Raw genomic sequence first — 22,584 nt, 5'->3', positions numbered from 1 at the left:
GTATCCACGCGGTCCTCGGCGCGTTAGATCTCCTCCTTCTCGTTGACGAGCCCCGTTCTTTCTCCGTCGGCGTCTTTACGTCGTCCCGATCACATTAGGGATGGAGAGGGGTTGTGGGGCGAGTGGAGAAGAAGGGGAGAGGCCCCTGAACAATTCTGGCTTGGGTGAATTTCGTTCAGGGCCTTCCCTATTTATACTAAGTGGGTATTTTTCATAAAACCCCCAAAACTTAAGTATATCTTCCAACGTCCAAAATACTATTTGCGTGTGACCCTCTAGGCCCATGTATCAGTCTAGTTAATGACTCCAGTGGCCCAATAACCTTTATTGGCCTTCCAAATTAATTAACTATATCATCATATAGATTAATTAACGTCGGATCGATTTAACCCAATCGATAGGTCGAGACTCCGACTTGTGGGGTGCCAAGCTACACCTCGTGTCCTAGAAGATACAAAGGAGTGTGTATCAACTCACTCATGGAACCTGTTCGTCATCGGTTACCGTGTATGTATAATCCCTCATCCACTTGACGCTCCTTGGACGACTCAGGGTATGTCAACTGTCAAACCCTAATCGATCATCCAAATTAGTACTGATGCATTTGGAAATTATCGGAGAACTCTTCTCCGATATTTCATTGCCTTGGCCAAGGACTTCATCGCATCATCTTCCTTGAGCTGTCACCGCTTATACCGAGGGTGGACGATCCCATTTTAACCACTCAATCGCCTTCATATACTTCTTGATGCACCCGAACTAAGACCGTTTAGAATCCCATGATTAGAGACTCGTTGGCCATGGCCAAAGTACAACCGTCCGTCCACAAGATGTCTTTGGTGTCTCAGGTCTAAGGACCACTTACACAACCGTGACGTGAATCAACCTGATTGACAGTTCGGTATAATACCATTCAGGGATTCGTACGGATCAATTTAGTGACCTCTTTCCACTAAAGAACACCCACTATCTATCCTTAGTGTCGCAACACTAATGGCTACGGGACCGGCCATACTCATCATATGAGTGAGGCTAGATAGTGTTATTCTATTCGGATACTTCGATGTCCTTCTTGCGTATCCTTCGAATAGAAATGTTTAGAACACATGCTTAAAGACTAGTGATCTCCGTATTATGGTCTCATCATAATTCACTAAGTCCGATCATGTATTCAGGGACTTCATTATACGCATCACACGTGCACTATAATGAACATGTTCTATTAATGAACATGGAACGAGATGTAGAATGTGTGATCGGCGGTCTGGAGCTTGAGGCTCATACTTAACTCCCACGAGACGTAGAGGCTGTCCCATTCGCCATCCATGGACCCAGACAGGACAGTTATTTCATCCATGGACAAAAAAATGTCTCAATCCCGGGGCCGGCCGATGATTCTATGTCTTGTCATTTGTCAGAACTCCTAGAGGAGACACTTTTTTCGTCTGAGAATAAAATAGCTATCCCGTTGGCATCCGTAAACCTTACTCATTGCGTGTCCCAGCTTTCTCACTTCGGCCTCATAATCAGAAATTTGAAATTTCCTAATAACGTTAAACATTTTCCTAATATGTATTAGTCCATGAGCATTCATGATCATTTGATTAAATCATAATGAAAATCCAATAGTTGTGAGTAAACTATAAAATACACCCACTCCAATTGATAACTATCACATCTTATACTAATAACAATGGTAGTTTCCTCTTTACCATAAAAAATTACAACTTGGTTGGCTTTCATCTGACAGAATTTATGATATCCCATTTTTTATTACTCTTCATCTTTTTTCTCATATTCTTCAAAATCACTTGTCAGTCTGTAAAACCTTCATGAACCTCTTTTCTTGCGAGATATTTTTTTACACTGCCGAGTTAACCTGATAGAATTGGGACCTGATGAGGACCAGGTCAACTGAAGAATTCAGACCAAACATCAGATAAGGTTTAGGTCCTTGCTAATAACTGGAAACATACTAGGGCCGTCCAACCCGACAATTGTCCTCCAGCAATTCTGTCATCCGTTCGGTCCAGCCCATCTCTCAGCACGTGCTCGTCCGTCTATGTCACGTGCGAAGAGTGGGCCCGCCAATTCCCCAAGACAGAAAAATAAACTACACAATAAACATCATGCATTAGTTATTTGCACAGGATTAAATATTAGTTCAAGGCGTGGGCAGACTCGCACGTGCCAAATGGAGAGAAATGTTTAAAAAGACTAATTTTATTCTGAGCTTTCATAAAAAGACTTGACAAAATAATATTTAAAAATAAATTAAATAAGGGGACGGCTGCATTTTCGTCACGTTTTTATTTATTCGCTGCACGTGTGGAGATTAACAAGGGCAAATAAGCAATAATTTTATATAACGGGTGGAGTTTTAATTTTCAAGTAGAGGGAAACGCGCGCACCGACCCGCACGTGCGAGAGGGCGGCACGTGCGGGGCCCATTTGAAATTAGCCTTTGACCGTCTTCGTCCGACCTATATATAAACCCGTCTCTTTCTCCGTCTCTATATTTATCTTTCTCTGCAAGAGAAGGCAGGCTCGGAGGAGTGGCGATGGCGGAATCTGGTCAAGAGGAGGCGGCATTGGCCATGGACAAGCTCAGCCACGAGATCTTCTCCATTCTCGAGTCGAAGTTCTTGTTCGGATTCGATGCGAAGAGCGCAATCGCGCGATCTGCGTCTTCTCAGGCGATTTCAGCGAATTCTTCGAGCGACGAATCGAAGTTCTTGTTCGGTTTTGATGAGAAGAGCGCAGTAGCGCGATCGACGAATCCGCAGACGATTTCAGCGGTTTCTTCGCGCGGCGAATCAAATTTATTGTCAGGTTTCGAGGAGAAGCGCGCGAACGCGCGATCTACGACTCCGCCGAGGATTTCAGTCGATTCTTCGCGCGGTGGAGCAAGTTTCCCGTCAGGTTTCAACAAGATGAGCGCGATCGCGGGATCGGCGACTCCGCAGACGATTTCAGCTGATTCTTCGTTCGGCGAATCAAATTTCTCGTCAGGTTTCAACGAGAAGAGCGCGAAGAAATCCGCGACTCCGCCGACGATCACAGTGTATTCTTCATCCGGCGAATCGAGACTTTTGCTTGACGCCGACGGATTTCAACGGATTCTTCATCCGGAGTCGACTTCAACGGATTCCTCGCTCGGCGGATCGAAGTTCTCGTTCGATTTCGACGAGAGGAGCAGGATAACGCGATCCGCGAGGCAGCAGACCGCCGCGACTTCTTCTTCCTGCGGCGAATCGAAGTTCTCGTCCGGATTCGACGCGAAGAGCGGACTGGAGCGGTCGTCGACAGACTCCTGCGGCAAATCGAAGTTCTTGTCCGGATCCGACGAGCAGACCACGATAAGGCAATCCGCGGAGCAGCAGACCGCTTCTTCCCCCGGTACAAAGATCAGGATCCTCTCGGTGGACGCCGGCGGCGCCACGGGCGGCGTTCTCGCCGCCGCCTCGCTCGCGCGCCTCGAAGCCCTGCTGCAGAAATCGTCGTCGTCAACGGATGACGTGAGAATCGCGGACGTCTTCGACGTGGCGGCGGGGTCCGGCGTCGGCGGCGTCCTCGTCGCGCTCCTCTTCATCCGCGGCAGGGACGGCCGCCCGCTCTTCACCGCCGCGGAGGCGCTCGCGTTCGTCATCCGTCACCGCCGCGCGCTGCGGCGTTCGGGGAAGAAGGCTGCCTTCGGGGGGATCTTCCGGCGGAGAGGCGGCGCGGAGTCTCTGGACGGAATATTCCGGGGAATCTTCGGGGAATCTACGCTGCGGGACGCGTTGGCAGCGATGCTGATCCCCTGCTACGATCTCTCCACCGGCGCGCCGTTCGTGTTCTCCCGAGCCGCGGCGGCGGCGGCGCCCGGCTTCGACTTCTTCGTGCGGGACGTCTGCGCGGCGACGCTGCGCGCCGCCAAGGTGAAGTCCGTGGACGGGAGGACGACGGTTGACGCGGTTGACGGCGGGGTGGCGGCTGCGAATCCGGCCGCCGCGGCCATCACCCACGTTCTGAACAACCGGGTCGAGTTCCCCACGGCGGGGGGCGTGGAGGACCTGCTCGTGGTCTCTCTGGGAGACGGCGAGGCGGGGACGGGGAGGCCGGCGGAGGTCCGCCGGATCGCGGGGGAGGCGGCGTCCGACATGGTTCGTCATCCGTTGTCCTGGTGGGTTTTTGTTTTGGTTGACGTGTTTTTTTGGTTTTGGGGCAGGTGGACCAGGCGGCGGGGATGGCGTTCGGGAGGAGGAGGGCGACGAACTACGTGAGGATTCAGGCGAGCGTGGGGGAGGGGAGGGGGGGTGGGGCGGAGGAGTGGCTGAAGCAGAAGAACGTGGAGGCGACGCTGTTCAGGGGGAGGCGGGTGGCGGAGGGGACGAACGCGGAGAGGCTGGAGTGGGCGGCGGGGGAGCTAGTGAGAGAGGGGGAGGGGAGGAAGCGGGGGGTGGGGGGGTTTCCAGGGGGGGGGAAGCAGGGCAGCCCGGGGGAGTCGTGCGGCTGGCTGTCCGGCTCCTCCTGCTCTCCGTCTCCCATGCCCGCCTCCGCTTCCCCCAGGTAGGCCCTTCCCTCCCCCCCCACTCTCTCTCTCTCTATCCCTCTTTCTTTCTCTCTCTTTCTCTTTCTCGCTCTCTCTCTCTTTCTCTCTCTCTCTCTCTCTCTCTCTCTCTCTCTCTCTCTCTATCTATATCTCTCTTTCTTTCTTTCTCTCTCTATCCCTCTCTCTTTCTCTCTATCCCTCTTTCTTTCTTTCTCTCTCTATCCCTCTCTCTTTCTCTCTATCCCTCTTTCTTTCTTTCCCTCTCTATCCCTCTTTATTTTTCTCTTTCTCCCTCTCTCTCTCTCTCCCTCTGTCTCTCTTCCTGTTTCTCTCTCTCTCTTCCTCTGTCTCTCTTCCTCTCTCTCTCTCTCTCTCTCTCTCTCTCTCTCTCTTTCTCTTTCTCTCTCTCTCTCTCTCTCTCTCTCTCTCTCTCTCTCTCTCTCTCTCTCTCTCTCTCTCTCTCTCTCTCTCTCTCTCTCTCTCTCTCTCTCTCTCTCTCTCTTCTCCTCTGTCTCTCTTCCTCTTTCTCTCTCTGTCTCTCTCTTTCTTCCTGTCTCTGCCTCTGTCTCTTTCTCTTTCTTTCTTCCTCTCTCTCTCTTTTTTCTTTCTCTATTCTCTTTCTTTCTTTCTTTCTTCCTCTCTCCCTATCTTTCTTTATTCCCCTCTCTCTCTCTTTCTTTCTTCCTCTCTCTCTCTCTCTCTCTCTCTCTCTCTCTCTCTCTTCCTCAGTGTCTCTCTCTCTCTATACATACGTGGACTAGTTTATAGATACACGGTCAATATCTCTCTCTTTCTCTCTCGCTCTATAGAAGATAAATGGTCTTGGAATAGCCTTTCTTTATTGGGGTTATATCACGGTGTGGCCCGAACTTTTTCAAAAATTCGAGTTACAGCCCTTACCTTTTTTTTGCCGCGACACAGCCCGAAGTCCTATTTGGTCTGCAGCCTGTGACGTGGAGTCTACGTGGCTGCCAGGTAGAGTTCCGGCGGAGTCCACCTAGGCGGAATCCACGTGGCAGCCACGTGGATTCCACGTCACAGCGCGATTTGAAGAAAGAAAGATTTTAGCCCGCCCAATGTGAGTCACCCGGGAGAGAGCTGAGAAAGGCGACGAAGGAGAAGGAGACGGTGGAGAAGGAGGAAGAAAGGGCGCGAGGGAGAAGGGGCTTCCGCGCTGATCAACGCCGTCGGCGCCGGAATCGTTGCGAGCACGCCCTCGCCCTCGCCCTCCTCGATCGACTGAAGCGGCTGCCCTACTCTGTCGCGCCGACGGTCCTCACCTACAACACCGTCATCAACGCCTGCTCTCGGGCCACGGAGGTGCCCTGGGATAAAGAGGAGATGGGCGAGCTAAATTCATGCTCTTCCATACCCATTCGTTCATTTGTGCTTGCTGTTCTAGGGTTCATTGAAATTTGATCTTCAATTCTTCTTCCTCGCCGATTCTTTTTTGCTTTGATCCACGAGTGATGGTAGACTACGGACTGACTGGATCTCAAATTTCAATCTCTCTCTCTCTGTAGAACTCTGGCATGAAGGAGAAGGGGGGGGAAGAAGAATTCCCGCGGATCGGAGCATTGTCTTCAATTTGCCAAGAAATCAATTCTCCAGACACAGCGAATTTGTTTTCATATGCTTTTTTTGTCAAATTATGTTGGAAATTTGGTTTCTCGTGATTTGAATCAAGATTTATTTTAAGCAGTACAGTTATCCGGCAGATGGATCTGTTGATGAACAGATTCATCTTTGACTGTTTTGCTTCTTAGTTTGATTCGTCCTAGGTTTGACGCCTTCTTTCCGCGTCGCCTTTTCTCTTGGTAGATCTGTGCCTTTTCTCTTGCGGTCGTCATGGATTTAGGCTGCTTCAGGATTCAATTTCTTGCTTCTTTAATTGGTGGGTCTCTTTGCAGAGCAGATTTTTGTGAGGATTGAATCGTTGACCCCCCGGTTCCCTCTTGGCCTATGCTGCAAGATCTAATGGAAAGAAAGAAGAACACGACAGATCTATTAGCCGCCGGACGGAAGAAGGTTTTTCTTGCCCCAATTCCCTTTCATGTTGCTTTTTCATTGTTCCAAGCATCAATTTCTTGCTCTTTACGGATATTTCATGCTATTTTTCTCATTTTTTATCCTCATTTCTATTCAGTTGTAGCAATATAGGCAAAAGAAAGATCATAAATCTCCCATGGTTTGTCGAGCACCTTTGAAGATGTTGTTGCTAGAAATTACCTTGAGGAACGCCAAGCCCTCCAGAAGAAAGCAGAATCAATCAAAAAAGGAGAAACACCTCACAATAACTTCTCCTGCCTTTCCCAGACGACTGATGATGTACATCTGATTGAGATTCTGAAATCTCATCTTTATTTGAGCAGTGTCACTAAGGATTTTCTCCAGTCGCAGATTTCTAAGCTGGTCAATGAACGATAACTTAGTTCTGCTATTGAAATTTTACAGTCCCAGGATCTGGCCAATGCGCATTACAGTTGAACATTATTTTTCCTCCTACAGATGTGAACCTGCCTTTATTTTATTCTCTTTCATTTAACGCTTTTAGATATGCACCTATGTCGTTTGAGAATTTATTGAAAAACATATTTCAAATTTCCTATCTCGGTTGATACCGTAATTTTCAGGCAAGAAAAGCAAGTGAGTTGGCTGGATTCTGTGTTCCCCACAGATAAAAAACTCCAACGTAGGAGACTGAGTTCCCCACAGCCGGGCTGCATTCTGTGCCAGGTGAGACGAACAACTATATTGCACCATGCGTTTATTATTAATAAACGGCATTTCAATAAAGTTAAACATTATTCTTGATTGGCAATTTGAATTTAAAATATGTTCTTGCTGGGTGAGAGCAGGGGACGGTGAAGGAGGCATTGAAATGACGGGGAGCATGCAGCTTATCAGCTTATCAGAGAGCTAATAACGGGGAGCATGCATCTCGACCATGCCTGGAGGTTGACCCAGCACGGACCGGAGGTGGCCCAGAGGTGGACTGCTTGGCTCGACCCTGCCCGCCCCCTTTGATGTGCCCCGGGCGTTCAATGAGGCCATATCAATTTTGCCGACATCTCGCAAGCATGATGGATCACTTGTATCGAATTGTGAATGAGGACGTATCATTTTCGCAGACTTGTGAATTATATTCTGTTCTGTGACTCAATTTTGAGGTCGCGAGGAACATAATGAAATATGTTTTATTGGAAGACAATTTCTTGGTTTATTGGAGAATACGTACTATAAGTAGGCATGACACTGGCCGATTTAGTTCGTAAGAACCTATTGTTTTACTGTGAAAACATGGGCCACAACGAAGAAGAAGGGCGAACAGGAAGGATGAATAAGTACCGAAATGCATGGATTAATCAACGGCGATTCAGAACGGTGAACATGAACGAGAATTCTGTGGAATTGGATAACAAAGTTCGTATCATCAACCGAGGACTGAATCCTATTCTACAAATGTTTGTTTAGGGCGAGCGATTAATAAGCTTGAGCGCGTTGTGTTTCGTAGCCAAATTGCAACTTCACCGGCAATGGTCTTCGACAATTGGCAGATATGTAGCTTCCTGAGGTCCCTGCATGATTAGTGAAACAAGTTAACTGGTTAACGTTCGGAAAAAAAACGATGACACATGTAAACAAAGTTAGACATAAAATTGAAACTGTACTTGGCCTCCAGCTTCCATTTTTGGTTGGGTACATGTCTTCCGATTATGCCCAACTTGGTGGCAGAGGGAGCACGTCATGTGCAGGCCTCTCCTCGACAATCTATGTACCGTGGGTTCTTTCTCAGCGACGTCAATCCTCCTCTTCAGCTTGGGCCTTCTAGGTTGTCTCCTCACAAGAGGAGGGAATACATAGCTCCCATCAACTTCACTCCATAGGTTTTTGTCATTCATTGGCGGGATACCATAAGTGTAAGCTAGTTGGTATACGTCTTTCTTGAACCATTCACTGACAAAAATGACGGGGTCCTCCTTGACCCAATGAATGCAACATATAGCATGGGGGCATGGAATGCCCCTTAACTCCCAATATCCGCAACTACATGTTCTGTGAAGTACATCGACCACAAACCTTCTTCCCAAGTCTGTGACCTCGAATTGATACTTCCCTGCATGCATAAGAGTGCATCTCCTAGACTTCTTCTTGTTCTCTTCGACCACCTCCCTTATCCGAGGGCATAACGTATCAGTTCTATTTGAAAACAACTCCCTTTTTTTTGCTACCCTCTGCATTACTGCACCTCTGACTTCCTCCAGCATGTCGATGATTGGCTTAGACCTGGCCTGCATGATGTAGTTGTTGAAGCACTCGCAAATGTTGTTGTCGATCATCTCACACCTTCTGTCCTCATTAATGTACGCCCTGCAAAACTTCTTTATACCTATATCTTGGAAGTCTTGCGCGGCTTGTGGGTTCACACTGCTCATCTCCCTCATCAGCCGTTGGAAATCTTCGTGCATGGTGGCCTTCGCAGCTTTCCAGAATAAGTTCTTCAAAAATGTGCCGAGCACAATTCCTATGCTCTGCATTGGGCAATAAGGAGGACACTGCATTTTCCAGTCCCTGCACAATGTTAGACGGTACACATCTATTAATGTACTACACGTGTTTGACAGTAAGCGATAAGAGTCCAAAGAAATAAATATCTATAGGCGAGTAAGTTAAGTACCTTCTGCTGATCGCTAATAATCGTCCAGCCATTTACGTCCACCATTCCTAGATCATTCATCAGTAGCTGAATAAACCACGTCCACGAAGATTGATTTTCACTTTCAACTATCGCCCAGGCGATGGGGAACATTTGATTATTATCGTCCTTGTCGACAGCACTCAATAGTTGGCCTTTCAGTTCGGTCTTCAAAAAACATCCGTCCATTCCAATGACTCGTCTACAATCTTCAAGAAACCCTCTTGCTATCGAATCGAAACATATGTAGAGCCTCTTAAACCTAACCAAGGAATCTGGGGTCGCTCTATCAAGAACCAGCTCAAAAGTACCACGCCTATTTACCCTCTTTAACTCGGCAACATATGCAGAAAGCATGTGATAATGGTCGTCCAATGTTCCTAGAAGCTTCGTGCGCGACTCGGCTCTGGCTCTATAAAAGGTTTGTTTTGAAACAGTGATTCTGAACAGATCATTTATTTCCCGCATCATATCTGTCACCTTCAAATCCAAATTCATTCAAATTTTCTCCAAGAAGTGTTTCGCAACCCAGTGATAATCAGCTTGGCTATTCCTCGGCGCCCTACTGCACATATGAGTATCGTTAAGCATTTTCACAACAAACGCCTCTCTCGTAGCATCCAAACTAGCGTATATCCTCCACGGATAGCTTCCCTTCCAAACGACCTCAACTTTCCGGTCACCGGACCTCGTAAAAGTGATGTTGAATCCGTTCCGAATAGCGTGGTCCTTCACAGCTGCCCTAAATTGCGACGCCGATTCAAACTTCATGCCCACCTGAAATATAAAACTCTCAATGGGGCATCTCGGATCATACGTTTTGCCCCTGTATCTGTACCATCGATTTTCATCATCGTCATCGGTACCATCGGGGGTTAACATATCATCCTCTGAATCGTCATACTCGCTATGATATCCAGCAACAAATGTTTGTTGTTGGACATTTTCGTTTCTATTTCCGTCGCCGTCTACCAATTCTTCATTCTATTCCTCACTGGAATATTCGTCTGGTGCACTTAAATACACGTCACTTTCCTCAACTTCCTTACAGATATCATATTCTGAGTCATCATCGCTATTATACTCAGAACCGAACACCTTGCACTCGTCATCGGCCCTGTTAAGTGACGGATGGTAAATAGTAATAGAACATGCGTTAACACCATAAATTTTCGTCATGCAGGTTTTATAAAAAGATTATACAACCCACAGACATATTTATAACTCTGCAGAGAGTTCAACGCCAAAAAAAGTACATTACCAATTTTAAAAATAATTTGAATCATCAACGCGAAGAGGGTTAGTATCGCGATGTACAAATATATCTCAAATAACATTTGAAATAATTAAAAATTAAAATTATAAGACGTGCAGGAAAAATAGAGATAATAAAATCTTACATTACTTGAATCCAAGCGTCCACTGTCGAAGAAGAGAAGAACGCCTAAAAGCGCAAAAAATAGATGACTATGATGAGAAGAGGACAACTCTTCATATTTTTCATAACATAAAGCAAAAAAAATTCAAAATAAATTAAATAGGGATCACACTTCTTGTTCTCACCAATAAGTATGAGAAAGAAACACCATATCCTCCGTGATCAATAGAGAAACACCAACATCTTTGTCATGAAAATAATCTTATTCATCCAAGAGATATAAAGAGAGAGAGAGAGAGAATAATGATACACATAATAAGAGAGAATTGCACGAGTGAACTCAAAACATTTATCCCAAGCGAGAGAAAGGAAATGCGAGAGAGATAACTTATACGAATGCAAGAGAGAGAACGACACAAATTTAAAAAATAAACATGGTAAGATGAAAAGACGAGAGAGAAAGTTAACTTTTACACCGAGTCAAAAAACGCAGCTCACCGTAAACATCATTTATGGCAGAGAGGAACTGAAATTTTGAAATGCCATTTTATGAGATGTTTAAACTGATAGAGAAAGTTACATGAGTGGAGTGTGAAAGTTCTACATGAAGGCAAAAGTAACAGTCATAAATAATCTTCGATGGAGAGAGAGAGAGAGACTAAAATTATCCAAATGTCATTGAACAAGATGTCAAAACTGATAGAGAAATTTAAACGAATGTAGTCTGCAAGTTTTACACGGAGACAAAAAACAACAGCCCAAGCGATTCTTCATTTAAGAGAGAGACTGCAATTTCCCAATGTCTTGTTAATCAAAAGAGCAGCTCAAGGAAATCTTCCTTTAAGAGAGAAAGAGATCGTAAAATTTCCACTGTCACTAAACAAGATGTGAAAAATGAGAGAAAGCTGCAAGAATGGAGTTTGAAAGTTTTACATAGAGACAACCAAACAGCCCAAGGTAGTCTTCATTAAAGGGAGAGAGACTGCACAATTTTCCAAATGTTACTGAACAGAATGCTAAAAATTAATAGCAGCCCTGGGTAATCTTTATTTACGAGAGGGACAGAGAGAAGAACTTTCAAAAGTCATTGAACAAGATCTTAAAATTGACAGAGAAAGTTACATATGGGCTTCAAGATAAAGATAGAAGATCATCGGTATTTTGAGAAGCAGTAATGTATGTCCATCTGGAGAGAGAGAGAAAGAAACCCACATGTAACTAAAGAATGCGGTAAACCATGAAATCTAGAGGGAGACACAGAAAGTTACATGAATCGAAGAGAGAGCAATAAAATATGGGCTTCAAGATAAAGATAGAAGATCATCGGTATTTTGAGAAGCAGTAATGTATGTCCATCTAGAGAGAGAGAGAAAGCAACCCACACGTAGCTAAAAAAGCAGTAAACCATGAAATCTAGAGAGAGATAGAGAAAGTTACATGAATGTAACAGAGAAACCCTACCTCGTGGAACTCCCGTAGCCAGGAAGAAGCTCGCAACGATTCCCGTAGCCAAGAAGAAGCCCCTTCTCCCTCGCGCCCTTTCTTCCTCCTTCTCCATCGTCTCCTTCTCCTTCGTCGCCTTTCTCAGCTCTCTCCCGGGTGACTCACATTGGGCGGGCTAAAATCTTTCTTTCTTCAAATCGCGCTGTGACGTGGAATCCACGTGGCTGCCACGTGGATTCCGCCTAGGTGGACTCTGCCGGAACTCCACCTGGCAGCCACATAGACTCCACATCACAGGCTGCGGACCAAATGGGACTTCGGGCTGTGTTGCGGCAAAAAAAAATTAAGGGCTGTAACTCAAATTTTCAAAAAAGTTTGGGCCACACCGTGATATAACCCCTTCTTTATTTGGCGTAAGCATTTTTATGGATACCGCGTTGGGTGGCGGGTCTCATCTGGGTCTAGTTTAGGTAGTTTGAGGTCGTATGTCGGATTGAAGTGGGTAGGCAGACAGAGAAAGATGGAGACTGGAGAGCGAAAAGTGTAGTTTTCATTACTGCGAATCTGCGATCATCTCCAGACTCCAGTGTTGGCGTGATTGACGGTTGTTGATGCACCGCGGGACTTCTCCACCGGCTTTGCTGACTGCTGAGGTTAGAGGCCATGCACTCTCTCTCTCTCTCTCTATATATCTATCTATCTATCTATCTCTCCCTTTTTTTCTCTCTCTCTCTCTCTCTACATATATATATATATATATATATATATATGGAGATAGAGATATCTCTATCTCTATCTCCATATAATTAGGGAGAAGATAAAGATAGAGATAGAAAGATATCTCTAGGTATCTTTGTCTCTTTCTCTTTCCCTCTATCTATCTATCTCTCTCCCTCTATCTTTCTATCTCTATCTCTATCTTCTCCCTTCTATCTTTCTATCTGTCTAATCTCTCTGTCTTTTTATCTCTATCTCTATCTCTATCTTTATCTGTCTCTATCGATCTCTATCAGGCTCCATCTCTCTCCCTCTATTTGTCTATCTCTATATATATCTATCTGTCTCTATCTATCTATATCTCCTTCTCTATCTCTACTTATATCCATGTCTCTATCTTTTTATCTCTCTTTATCTCCATCCCTATATCTCCTTTTCTATCACTATCGCTCTTTACCCATCTGTCTCTAAGCATCTCTACTCTTCCCCCCCTCTCTCTCTCTCCTTATCTCGCCATCTCCCATTCTCAGGACACGTGTCCCTGGAATTCCAAATCTTTACTCGTGGAGTCGTGGTTTACTGTTGTGGGTCCCATCTCGGGCTCTCTCTCTCTCTCTATCTCAAGAGATTGTGTCCCCGGAAATTCCCTTCTTATTGGGGTTATGGTTGTGGGTCCCAGCTTGGGTAACGCGTCTCCTTCGGCTATTCGATCAGTTTTTAATTTTCCTACGATCCTCTTCACCGTTGGGAAGACCAACGGCTCTTATTGCAGCGGGGTCCTCTTCCAGCGGTGCGGCGCCCCCCTCTTCGAGGTAAGACTTTCATCACCCACCCTACACTCTTTCTAAAATCTCAATTTTCAGGTTTTTTTCTTCATGAAATTTCAACTTTCGCGACATTTATCTTCAAATGCCGTTTGTTTATCGTTTAATATCCTTAGTTTTTTCTTCTTTTCCCTCTGGGTTTGGAGAAGCGAGCGATGTGGGGAAGTAGAATCCGATGGGTTTCTTTCCTTCGATCGTATCCTTCGTCGGCAAGATCCGCGGCTCTTGTTTCGTTTCAGGGATTCTCCTCCTGGCCTGCTCCATCCCTTCCCCAGGTAAGATGCCAGCATCAATTTCAATTTCAAATTTTTTCTTGAAATGTCAATTTTTTGAGGAAATTATCTGTGATAATACAGAATGTAGGATTTATTGGCCTCGGAAATATGGGATTCCACATGGCGCAAAATCTCATAAACGCCGGGTACAAGCTCACTGTTCACGACATGTAAGTCTAGAAACTTGGTTTGTAAAGATAAAAAAGTCACAATTTTGTAGTTTATCCCAATTTTCTGATTTAATGCTGAAATAGAAACGATGAAGCGGCGGAGAAGTTTAGAGAAATGGGCATTCCAACGAAGGAGAAACCCTTTGAAGTTGGAGAGTCAAGTGATGTCGTTATAACAATGCTGCCTTCATCGTCCAGCGTACGCATTTGATCTCGTTTTTATTATTATTTCATGTTCTTATAATGTTAGTCTTCACTCTATATTTCTTCATTTTATTGAATTATTCGAATCGCTTCTATCTTAGGTCATGGAGGTGTATACAGGAACCGATGGGCTGCTGAATATGAAACAACCCACGCGGCCGCGGCTGTTCATCGACTGTTCCACGGTGGACACCAACACTTCAAGAACAATTTCAAATCAAGTATCCAGACAAACCCTGAGAGAATGCTTCGGTGGGTCATGGAATCATTTATAAATTCAAAAAAAAATTATATTTCTCTTCGAAAATGGAATTTAAATCCCAAATAGTACTATTGTCGTTGTTGTCGTGTAGGTGATATCGAGAACCCTCTCATGTTAGACGCCCCAGTCTCCGGAGGCGTCCCTGGCGCAGAATCTGGTACTCTGACTTTCATGGTAATAGATAAATTTGTCTATAATCTCTCAATAAAACCCTAAGTTATGAAAAAAATAATTTTTTTGGGATGAAGGTGGGCGAATCTGGGACCCTGACGTCCATGCCAATAAATAACTTTGTCTATAGTCTAGTAACAAAACCTTAACTTAAGAAAAATAATAGTTATGTTGGGCATGAAAGTGGGAGAATTTGGGACTCTGACCTTCATGCTCATGAATAAGTTCGTCTATAATCGAGTAATAAAACCATAGGTTAAGAAAAAAAATAATTTTGTTGGCCATGAAGGTGGCTGAATCTCGGACTCTGGCCTTCATGGTAATAGATAAATTTGTCTATAATCTAGAAAATTTTGTCAACTTTTAGAAAAATTATTAATTTTGTTGGGGATGAAGGTGGGTGAATCTGGGCCTCTGACCGTCATGCTAATGAATATGTTTGTCTATAATCTAGAAATAAAAACCTTAATTTAAGAAAAATAATTAATTTTGTTTGGAATGAAGGTGGGTGAATCTGGGATTCTGACCTTCATGCTAATGAATAAGTTCGTCTATAATCTTGTAATAAAACCCTAAGTTAAGAAAAAAAAATTTCTTGGCCATGAAGGTAGGTGGGTCTGAGGAAGCTCTCAAGGTGGCCAAACCCTTGTTTCAGACAATGGGGAAGCGAATAATCTACTGTGGTGGACCGGGGAACGGAACAGTACACGTCACCCTCCTGCTCTTTCTGATAAGTTTTTATTATTTATTTCCTAATTACTGGAAATTTTGCCGTAGGCGGCAAAGATCTGCAACAATCTGGCCATGGCGGTGAGCATGGTGGGGATTTCTGAGGCTCTGGCGCTTGGTCAACGGCTGGGCATCTCGGCGACCACGTTGACCGACGTTTTCAACTCTTCAAGCGCGCGCTGCTGGAGCAGCGAGATCTACAACCCTGTCCCGGGAGTTCTCATGTCGACGCCGTCCTCGAAGAACTACGCCGGCGGGTTCTCTTCTAAGCTGATGGTATGCCTTTTGAGGGTTATTTTCTACGGAGAGAGAGACCCATGAAAGAGAGTAGTAGTAGTAGTAGTAGTAGAAGAAGAAGAAGAAGAAGAAGAAGAAGAAGAAGAAGATGATGATGATGATGATACGGATGGTGACGCTGGTCTTGAAGAGGAAGATGATGATCACTGAAGTTGAAAAGATGATGATCATCAATGAAGAACTAGATGAAGATGATAATCATGGAAACGAAGATGAAGGTGACGATGAAGAAGAAGAAGAAGAAGGTGATGAGATGATTATAATGGTGATGATGAACATGAATATGAAGAAACTGATGATTATGACACTGATAATTAAGAAATAGATCATCATCATCGAGTTGACATCATGATCGTGTAGGTGCTGATGAGGATCATTTAAATTGTTCTTAGCCAGTTTGATAATTCAATGTGGTTTTGCAGGCGAAGGACCTGGATCTGGCCGTCTCGTCAGCAAGTGGTGTAGAGCTCAGATGCCCTCTCGCAGTCAAGGCTCTACAAATGTTAGCATCCCTCTCTTTCTTCCACCTGCCCTTGGAATTTTCTTAACCCGAAGAAATTGCAGATATGAGGAGCTCTGCAATGGCGGGCACGAGGCTGAGGACTTCTCCTGCGTGTTTCGCCACCATTACTTTGGCAGGGACGAGACTCCTTTGTAGACAGGCACAAGAGAGAGCGAAGTAGATGATGATGATGATGATGATCATGAAGGGGAAGATGTGGAAATAGATAAATCACAGAGGAGTGAGAGAAGAAGACCCCAGTTTCTGAGATAGAAGAGCAGGGGAATTGATGAGATCAGAGGGAGGAGAGGTCCTCATAAAGGGACTTGATGTCAGGGCGGTCAGCGGCGGGACGGAGGCAGCGGAGGGCGAGAGCAAGGACATCAGACATGGGCTTGGCGGCGAGTGGGTCGGCGGCGAGGGTGGGGTCGAAGCAGGCGGCTGCAGGTCCGGTGGAGACGCGGAGGCGGACCCAGTCGGGGAGGTGGAAGGCACCCTCATCCGCCGAGACAAGATCCCCGGCACAACGGCCAGTCAGCAGCTCAAGGAGAAGGACGCCGAAGGCGTAGACGTCAGACTTGAGGGAGGGGACTGGGCGGCGGGGCGCGGCGAGCTCGGGGGCGCGGTAGCCAAGCGCGGCGGCATCGAGGAGCTGCTCAGCCGTGCCGGCAAGGGTCATGAGACGATGAAGGCCGTAGTCGGCGATCCGGGCAGTGAGGTCCAGGCCCTCTAGAAGCACATTGGAGGCTTTCAGGTTCCCATGGGCCAGCCCGCGATCCAGGTGCAGGTAATTGAGCCCCCGTGCGGCGTCGACGGCAATCCTCAGCCGCTGCACCCACCCCAGCGTCGGCCCCCTTCTCCCTGCCCGATCTGAAACAACTCGAAGAGTTAGAATTCAAAGCAGCAGCAGCAGCAGCAGCAGCAGTAGCAGGACTGACCATAGAGGACAGAGGCGAGGCTGCCGGGTGCAATGAAGTCAAAGAGGAGGAGCTTCTCATGGGGGGTGGGGCCCCAGTAGTAGGCCCTCAAAGGAACCACGTTGGGATGCCTTATATTGGCGAATTTGAGGGCCTCTCTGGCGAAGTCCTTCTTTGGCTTGGCCACTCCCTCCCTCAGCCACTTCACCGCCAGCACCACCCCATTGTCCAGCGTCGCCTTGTACGACGTTCCGTGGCTGCTCCTCCCCAGCACCTCCGCCGGAGCCCTCGACAGCTGCTCCGCCGTCACGCCGATCCCCTCGTCGAGGAACCTCAGCTCCCCCGCCAACCGCCCTGGCGGCGACATCTCACCCGGCCCCCTCCCTCTTCCCTGCTCTCCCAGCTGCCACTCCCCCGACTCCGGCGACCACGAGAACCTCCCTCCCTTCCCCTCCGCCGCCGCCGCTGCTGCCGCCTTCTCCTCCGAAGTCGTCTCCGTCCCCCGGAACTTGAATGCCATCCCGGAGGCCTCCTCTTCCACCACTGATCTCCTCGCCCTCCTCCTCCGGCACCCCACCACTACCACAACAACCACCACCACCAACACCACTGCTGCCACGGCGGCGCCAGCCACAATTGCCGCGAGCTTGGCGGCCGCCAGGCCCCGGCGGCGGAAGACGGCTACGCCATTTCCCGTCGGGGACGAATCAGGCTCTGTTTTGGGGAGCTCCAAGCCGGGGTTCCCTGGCCGGAAGGCAGACTCCGGGAACTTGCGCAGGTTCTCAGGGATGGCGCCGGAGAGGTTGTTGTCGGATGCATTGAAGCTCTTCAGTGTCCCAGGGAGGTTGACCGGCAGAGGCCCAGAGAACTGGTTCTGGGAGATGTCCAGGGAGGAAAGGGAGACGAGCTCGGACATGGTTGTCGGCACCCGGCCGGAGAACCTGTTCCCTGCCACATCTAACAGTTGCAGATCCGGAAATCTTCTGAATTCAGCCCCCAGGCTGAGGCTTCCATTGAGCTGGTTATGGGCAAGGTCCAGAACCCGGAGCCCCGACCTCTCCGCCGCCGTCGCACGGGTTGCGATGATCCCACCACGGAGCAGGTTACTCTGGAGATGGAGCTCTTCCAGAGACGGCGAGAAGAGAAGCTCCGCCGCCAAGTCTCCGGCGAACCCGTTGGAGCCAAGGTCGAGGACGATGAGCTTGCCGAATTGGGCGAGGTCTGACGGCAGGGGGCCGGAGAGAGCATTGTGGGAGAGGTTGAGGTGATTCAGCCGGAGGAACTGGGCCGTCGGCGGCGGCCAGGGGCCGGCGAGCTTGTTCCGGCTGAGGTCAATGAACTCGAGGTTGCTCCCCCACTTGGCCATGGCGGACAGGTTCCCGCCGATGGCGTTGCCGGAGAGGTCCAGCACCGTGCAGGCGCCCGTGAGCAGCGGAAGCTCCCCGGCGATGGCGTTGGAGGAGAGGTTCAGGGACTGGAGCATCGTCGAGGTGATCGCCCCAATGTGACCTGCAATTCAAAGCACAATTCAAGCGTTTTTCCAGTTATGATGAAGGTTCTGAATTTCCAGTGACCTGATAGATTGTTTGAGCTCAGGTCCAGCTCGGCGAGGACGAGGGAGCCGTCGTCGAGCAGCCCCCGGGGGACGAAGCCGGAGAAGCCATTGCCGCGGAGGCGAAGGACCTCGAGGTAGTAGGCGTAGTCGAAGCCGGGGAGCTCGCCGGAGAGCTGGTTATGGCTCAGGTCCAGCACCCTCAGGTTCCCAAAGGTGGGCACGCCGCCGCCGCCGATCAACGAGCCCGACAGCTGGTTATGGCTCAGGTTCAAGTGCCTGAGGCTGGCGGCGACGTCGGAGAGGAAGCTCATCTCCTTGGGGCCGAGGCTGATGAAGGAATTCCCGCTGAGATCGACGAAGACGGCGCTCGATTCCATCATGAACGTCCAGTCGACGCCGCCCTCGAGCCGGTTCCAGCTCAGATCGAGCTCTACCAGTCCCGGGATCGCCTCCAGCCCCGTGATCATCCTCCTGGAGAAGGCATTGGAGGAGAGCTTCAAGCTCGCCAGGCTCTTCAGCTCGGCCAGCCGCGACGGCAGCGGCCCGGAGAGGTTGTTCCGGCTGAGGTCCAGCGAGCGGAGCGCGACGAGCTCGGCGATCGCGCCCGGCAGCGGGCCGGAGAGGGCGTTGCCGGCGAGGGACAGGTTCTGCAGGCTCGTCAGCCGGCCGATCGCGGCGGGGACGGCGCCGGTGAAGAGGTTGTTGGAGAGGTCGAGGAATTGCAGTCGGGGGAACCCTTCCTTAGCGAAATTGAGCTCCCCGGAGATGGAATTGTTGGCCAGGGAGAGCTTCATCAGCATGGGGAAGGCGGCGAAGGCGGCGAGGTCGGCCCGGCCGACGAGGCTGAGGTTGTCGAGCACAACGCCGGCGACTTGCGCGCCGCTGCAGACGATGCCGTTCCAGGAAGAGGGGCAGCCGTTGAAGTCGATGGCCTCCTCGTTCCACGATTCGAAGATGTACCCCGTCGGATCGCGCGAGATGGCCTTCTTGAACTCCAGCAGGGCGATGATCTCCGGCGATGGCAGCTGCGCCGCCGCTACGGCGGCGAGGAAGAGCAGAAGCGCCGCCGCGATGCCCGCCATTGCCGAACTCCGAGCTCTGCTGTCGAAGAGAAGCGAAGATCAGCGGAGAAAATCAATGGCGGGAGAGCCGCGTCGTCATCCTCGGCGATGGCAAAACCCTAACCCTAACCCTAACCCTAGCTGGAGCGGAGCTTCTTCTTCGCGAGCGGAGAGTCTGTGTTCTACCCGTCCCCTCACGGCAGAAGAGGGGTTGGGGATGGGGGGGGTTTTGGGCGATTGAATTTATTGCAATGTAGTCCCTTAGAAGAAAGATTCTTGCAGTTTGGTACAGTGTTTTTCCGTGATTATCTGGGGAGTGTACGGAAATCTGGTTTTTTGCCGTTTATCCCCCGGAAAATTGACTGTTGCAATTTTTTTGGTATTTTTGTTTAAATAGGCGTGGCCTCGAGTTTTGCGGAAATGCGGTTTTCGAATTTGCAAATATCTGTGGCTTTTACGGAAATTGGTTTGTTTACAATTTATGTTTGAATGTTATTTTTTTGTCAATATGCAGCCTATAGTTTGTAAGGAAATTGGGTTTCGTATTTGGAATGTAGATCTCTATGAAAATATGTTACGGTGTATAATGTTTTTTTATGAATATCCGTTGGGTTTGTAATTTAGACCTCCACAAAATAAACTACATTTTGATGTTTATTTCTTGGGAATATCAGTAGCCATTAGTCTGTACGGGAATTTGGTCTTCTAGTTGTTTCATGTTTATTTTTCGTAAATATCCCTCGTCTCGCGTTTCTAGGCAAATCTAGTTCATTTGCAATTTAGGCCCTGAGAAAATAAGCTCTTACAGTTTAGATATTTTTTTCCGTGGCCTCGACGGACAGTTAGTTCATATTTGCGATTTTGCCCCTCAGAAGAAATATTATTAAAATTTGATGTTTTTAAAAATTCGTACGAAAATGTATTTCGTAGGTAGTTCATACAAATAGTTCATACAAACTATATGATGTACTTATCTTGATGCGGAAATCTAAATAATTGCAGTGGAAGCCCCCCAAATTAAACTTCTTATTTTTTGACATCTTTTTTTCCTTAATATGCGTAGCACCAAAAAAATGCGCTCAAGTATTTTCCACAATTTAATTTCCTTTTTTTCCTAAATATGAGTAGCGACAATCTGTGAAATAGTCTTTACATTTTCGCACCCTATCTTTTCTTACATTTGCGGCAATGCCCTTTACTTTTTCTCTTAGGGAGAAAACGCGAGTTATTTATGTTTGTGTCCTGAAGAGGGTGGGGCCCGCCTGGGACGGACGCCAGTTGCGTTTCCAATGTACTTTTGGAAAAAAGAGAAGCACGTGCGAGATCACGTGGGGAGGGCCTGCAGTGAGTCAGTGACAGTCTTGGTCAACAGAGAGGGTCTCCTCGTTTTAATACTCTCTGAAAAAAGGGTCCACTATATTGAATTATTCCAGGAATATTGTAGTTATTCGACCCTAGTTTATCCTCCATTTTTTTTTAAGTAATTCCAACTGGTCCAACTGACTTTATTTTATTGAGTCATTTTATTAAGTTGTAAGGGTAGAGTGCAAATAAGGAACAGCACATCCAGAGGGAAGGTGCAGGACGTGACGTGACGGATGACGATTGATGACGGTCGGGACTGTGACTTGTAGTAAGCCCCGTCTCCTAACCCCGGCCTGTGTCCTGGGTTTTTAGACACTCTGTCACAGTAACATCACACATCAGAGGCCCTCATGTCCCATTCTGGTCTCATCACCACAGAGTGTCCCTGTCACATGGGGTGCAATATCATGAGAAGAAATTATCTTTTTTATGGATCAACCTCTCTGTCCTTAGGTATCTATCTTACTCTCTCTCCTCGATTCTCTCTCTCCTCCCTTCTCCCTCTGTTCTCTCTCCTCTCTCCTCTCTCTATTCTCTCTCCCTTCTCCCTCTGTTCTCTCTCCTCTCTCCTCTCTCTCTCTCTCCCTCCGCACTCTCTTCTCTCTCTCTCTCTCTCCCTATCTCTCCTCGCTCGCTCTCCTCGCTCTCCTTGCTCTCTTCTCTCTCCAGTCTTCTCTCTCTCTCTCTCCCTCTTCTCTCTCCTCTCTCTTCTCTCTCTCTCTCTCCCCCTCTTCTCTCTCCTCTCTCTTCTCTCTCCACTCTTTTCTCTCTCTCTCTCTCTCTCTCTCTCTCTCTCCTTTCTCTTCTCCCTCAATCCTCTCTTGTCTCTCTCTCCTCTCCTCTCTCTTCTCTCTCTCTCTCCCCTCTCTCCTCTCCTCTCCTCTCCTCTCCTCTCTCTCCTCTCTCCTCTCTCTCCTCTCTCTCCTCTCTCTCCTCTCTCTCCTCTCTCTCCTCTCTCTTCTCTCTCTTCTCTCTCCTCTCTCTTCTCTCTCCTCTCTCCTCTCCCTCTCTCTCTCCTCCTCTCTCCTCTCTCTTCTCTCTCTCCACTCTCTTCTCTCTCTCTCCTCCCTCTCTCCTCTCTCTTCTCTCTCTCCTCTCTCCTCTCTCCTCTCTCTCCTCTCTCCACTCTCTTCTCCCTCTCTCTCTCTCCTCCCTCTCTCCTCTTTCTTCTCTCTCTCCACTCTCTTCTCTCTCTCTCTCTCCTCCCTCTCTCCTCTCTCTTCTCTCTCTTCTCTCTCTTCTCTCTCTCTCTCTCTCCCCTCCCTCTCTCCTCTCTCTCATCTCTCTTCTCTCTCTTCTCCCTCTCTCTCCTCTCTTCTCTCTCTCACTCTCCTTTCTCTTCTCTCTCTTCTCCCTCTCTCTCCACTCTTCTCTCTCTCACTCTCCTTTCTCTTCTCCCTCTTCTCCCTCTCTCCTCTCTTGCCTCTCTCTCTCTCTCTCTCTCTCTCTCTCTTATCTCTCTCTCCTCTCTCCTCTCTCCTCTT

General features: G+C 47.9%; 3 protein-coding genes across 4 annotated transcripts; 2 read left to right on the top strand and 1 right to left on the bottom strand.

Annotated features, from left to right (window-relative positions):
* Positions 1-2,540: 2,540 nt before the first annotated feature.
* Positions 2,541-6,961, top strand: LOC144704986 (uncharacterized). Its single transcript, XM_078577566.1, has 3 exons — positions 2,541-4,145; positions 4,211-4,551; positions 6,907-6,961. Exons 1-3 carry the CDS (start codon positions 2,562-2,564, stop codon positions 6,959-6,961), a joined length of 1,980 nt encoding a protein of 659 aa, XP_078433692.1. The 5' UTR covers positions 2,541-2,561.
* A 6,454-nt stretch (positions 6,962-13,415) lies between these two features.
* Positions 13,416-16,399, top strand: LOC144704587 (6-phosphogluconate dehydrogenase family protein). 2 transcript variants are annotated; one of them, XM_078577053.1, is made up of 10 exons: positions 13,416-13,580; positions 13,742-13,867; positions 13,949-14,037; positions 14,122-14,236; positions 14,343-14,493; positions 14,595-14,677; positions 15,282-15,377; positions 15,452-15,679; positions 16,123-16,202; positions 16,265-16,399. In XM_078577053.1, exons 1-10 carry the CDS (start codon positions 13,431-13,433, stop codon positions 16,356-16,358), a joined length of 1,212 nt encoding a protein of 403 aa, XP_078433179.1. In that variant the 5' UTR covers positions 13,416-13,430; the 3' UTR covers positions 16,359-16,399. The 2 variants fall into 2 exon arrangements, with proteins under 2 accessions (XP_078433179.1, XP_078433178.1); XM_078577052.1 differs by having other exon boundaries at positions 13,739-13,867.
* Positions 16,400-16,405: 6 nt separating this feature from the next.
* GHR1 (Leucine-rich receptor-like protein kinase family protein) lies at positions 16,406-19,923 on the bottom strand. Its single transcript, XM_078577050.1, has 3 exons — positions 18,694-19,923; positions 17,141-18,628; positions 16,406-17,072 (listed from the first exon to the last, which is right to left on the bottom strand). The coding sequence occupies exons 1-3, from the start codon at positions 19,754-19,756 to the stop codon at positions 16,498-16,500; spliced, it is 3,126 nt and encodes a 1,041-aa protein (XP_078433176.1). The 5' UTR covers positions 19,757-19,923; the 3' UTR covers positions 16,406-16,497.
* Between the last annotated feature and the right edge of the window lie 2,661 nt (positions 19,924-22,584).

This window comes from Wolffia australiana, chromosome 6 (genome assembly GCF_029677425.1).
Source record: "Wolffia australiana isolate 7733 chromosome 6, ASM2967742v1".
NCBI classification, from domain to species: domain Eukaryota; kingdom Viridiplantae; phylum Streptophyta; class Magnoliopsida; order Alismatales; family Araceae; genus Wolffia; species Wolffia australiana.
The sequence above is the reverse complement of the archived record's forward strand: the minus strand, read 5'-3'. Positions and strand labels throughout refer to the sequence as shown.

What these genes read in the sequence shown, in the direction of transcription:
- LOC144704986 (XM_078577566.1), top strand. Translation starts at nt 2,562, where the DNA reads ATGGCGGAATCTGGTCAAGAGGAGGCGGCATTGGCCATGGACAAGCTC. An exon ending in GGGAGGCGGCGTCCGACATG is followed by an intron (nt 4,146 to 4,210) that starts GTTCGTCATCCG and finishes GTTTTGGGGCAG; the next exon opens with GTGGACCAGGCGGCGGGGAT. An exon ending in CCCGCCTCCGCTTCCCCCAG is followed by an intron (nt 4,552 to 6,906) that starts GTAGGCCCTTCC and finishes TTATTTGAGCAG; the next exon opens with TGTCACTAAGGATTTTCTCC.
- LOC144704587 (XM_078577052.1), top strand. Translation starts at nt 13,431, where the DNA reads ATGGTTGTGGGTCCCAGCTTGGGTAACGCGTCTCCTTCGGCTATTCGA. An exon ending in TGCTGCCTTCATCGTCCAGC is followed by an intron (nt 14,237 to 14,342) that starts GTACGCATTTGA and finishes CTTCTATCTTAG; the next exon opens with GTCATGGAGGTGTATACAGG. An exon ending in GCAGTCAAGGCTCTACAAAT is followed by an intron (nt 16,203 to 16,264) that starts GTTAGCATCCCT and finishes AAGAAATTGCAG; the next exon opens with ATATGAGGAGCTCTGCAATG.
- GHR1 (XM_078577050.1), bottom strand. Translation starts at nt 19,756, where the DNA reads ATGGCGGGCATCGCGGCGGCGCTTCTGCTCTTCCTCGCCGCCGTAGCG. An exon ending in GAGCTCAAACAATCTATCAG is followed by an intron (nt 18,629 to 18,693) that starts GTCACTGGAAAT and finishes TTTGAATTGCAG; the next exon opens with GTCACATTGGGGCGATCACC. An exon ending in CCTCGCCTCTGTCCTCTATG is followed by an intron (nt 17,073 to 17,140) that starts GTCAGTCCTGCT and finishes GAGTTGTTTCAG; the next exon opens with ATCGGGCAGGGAGAAGGGGG.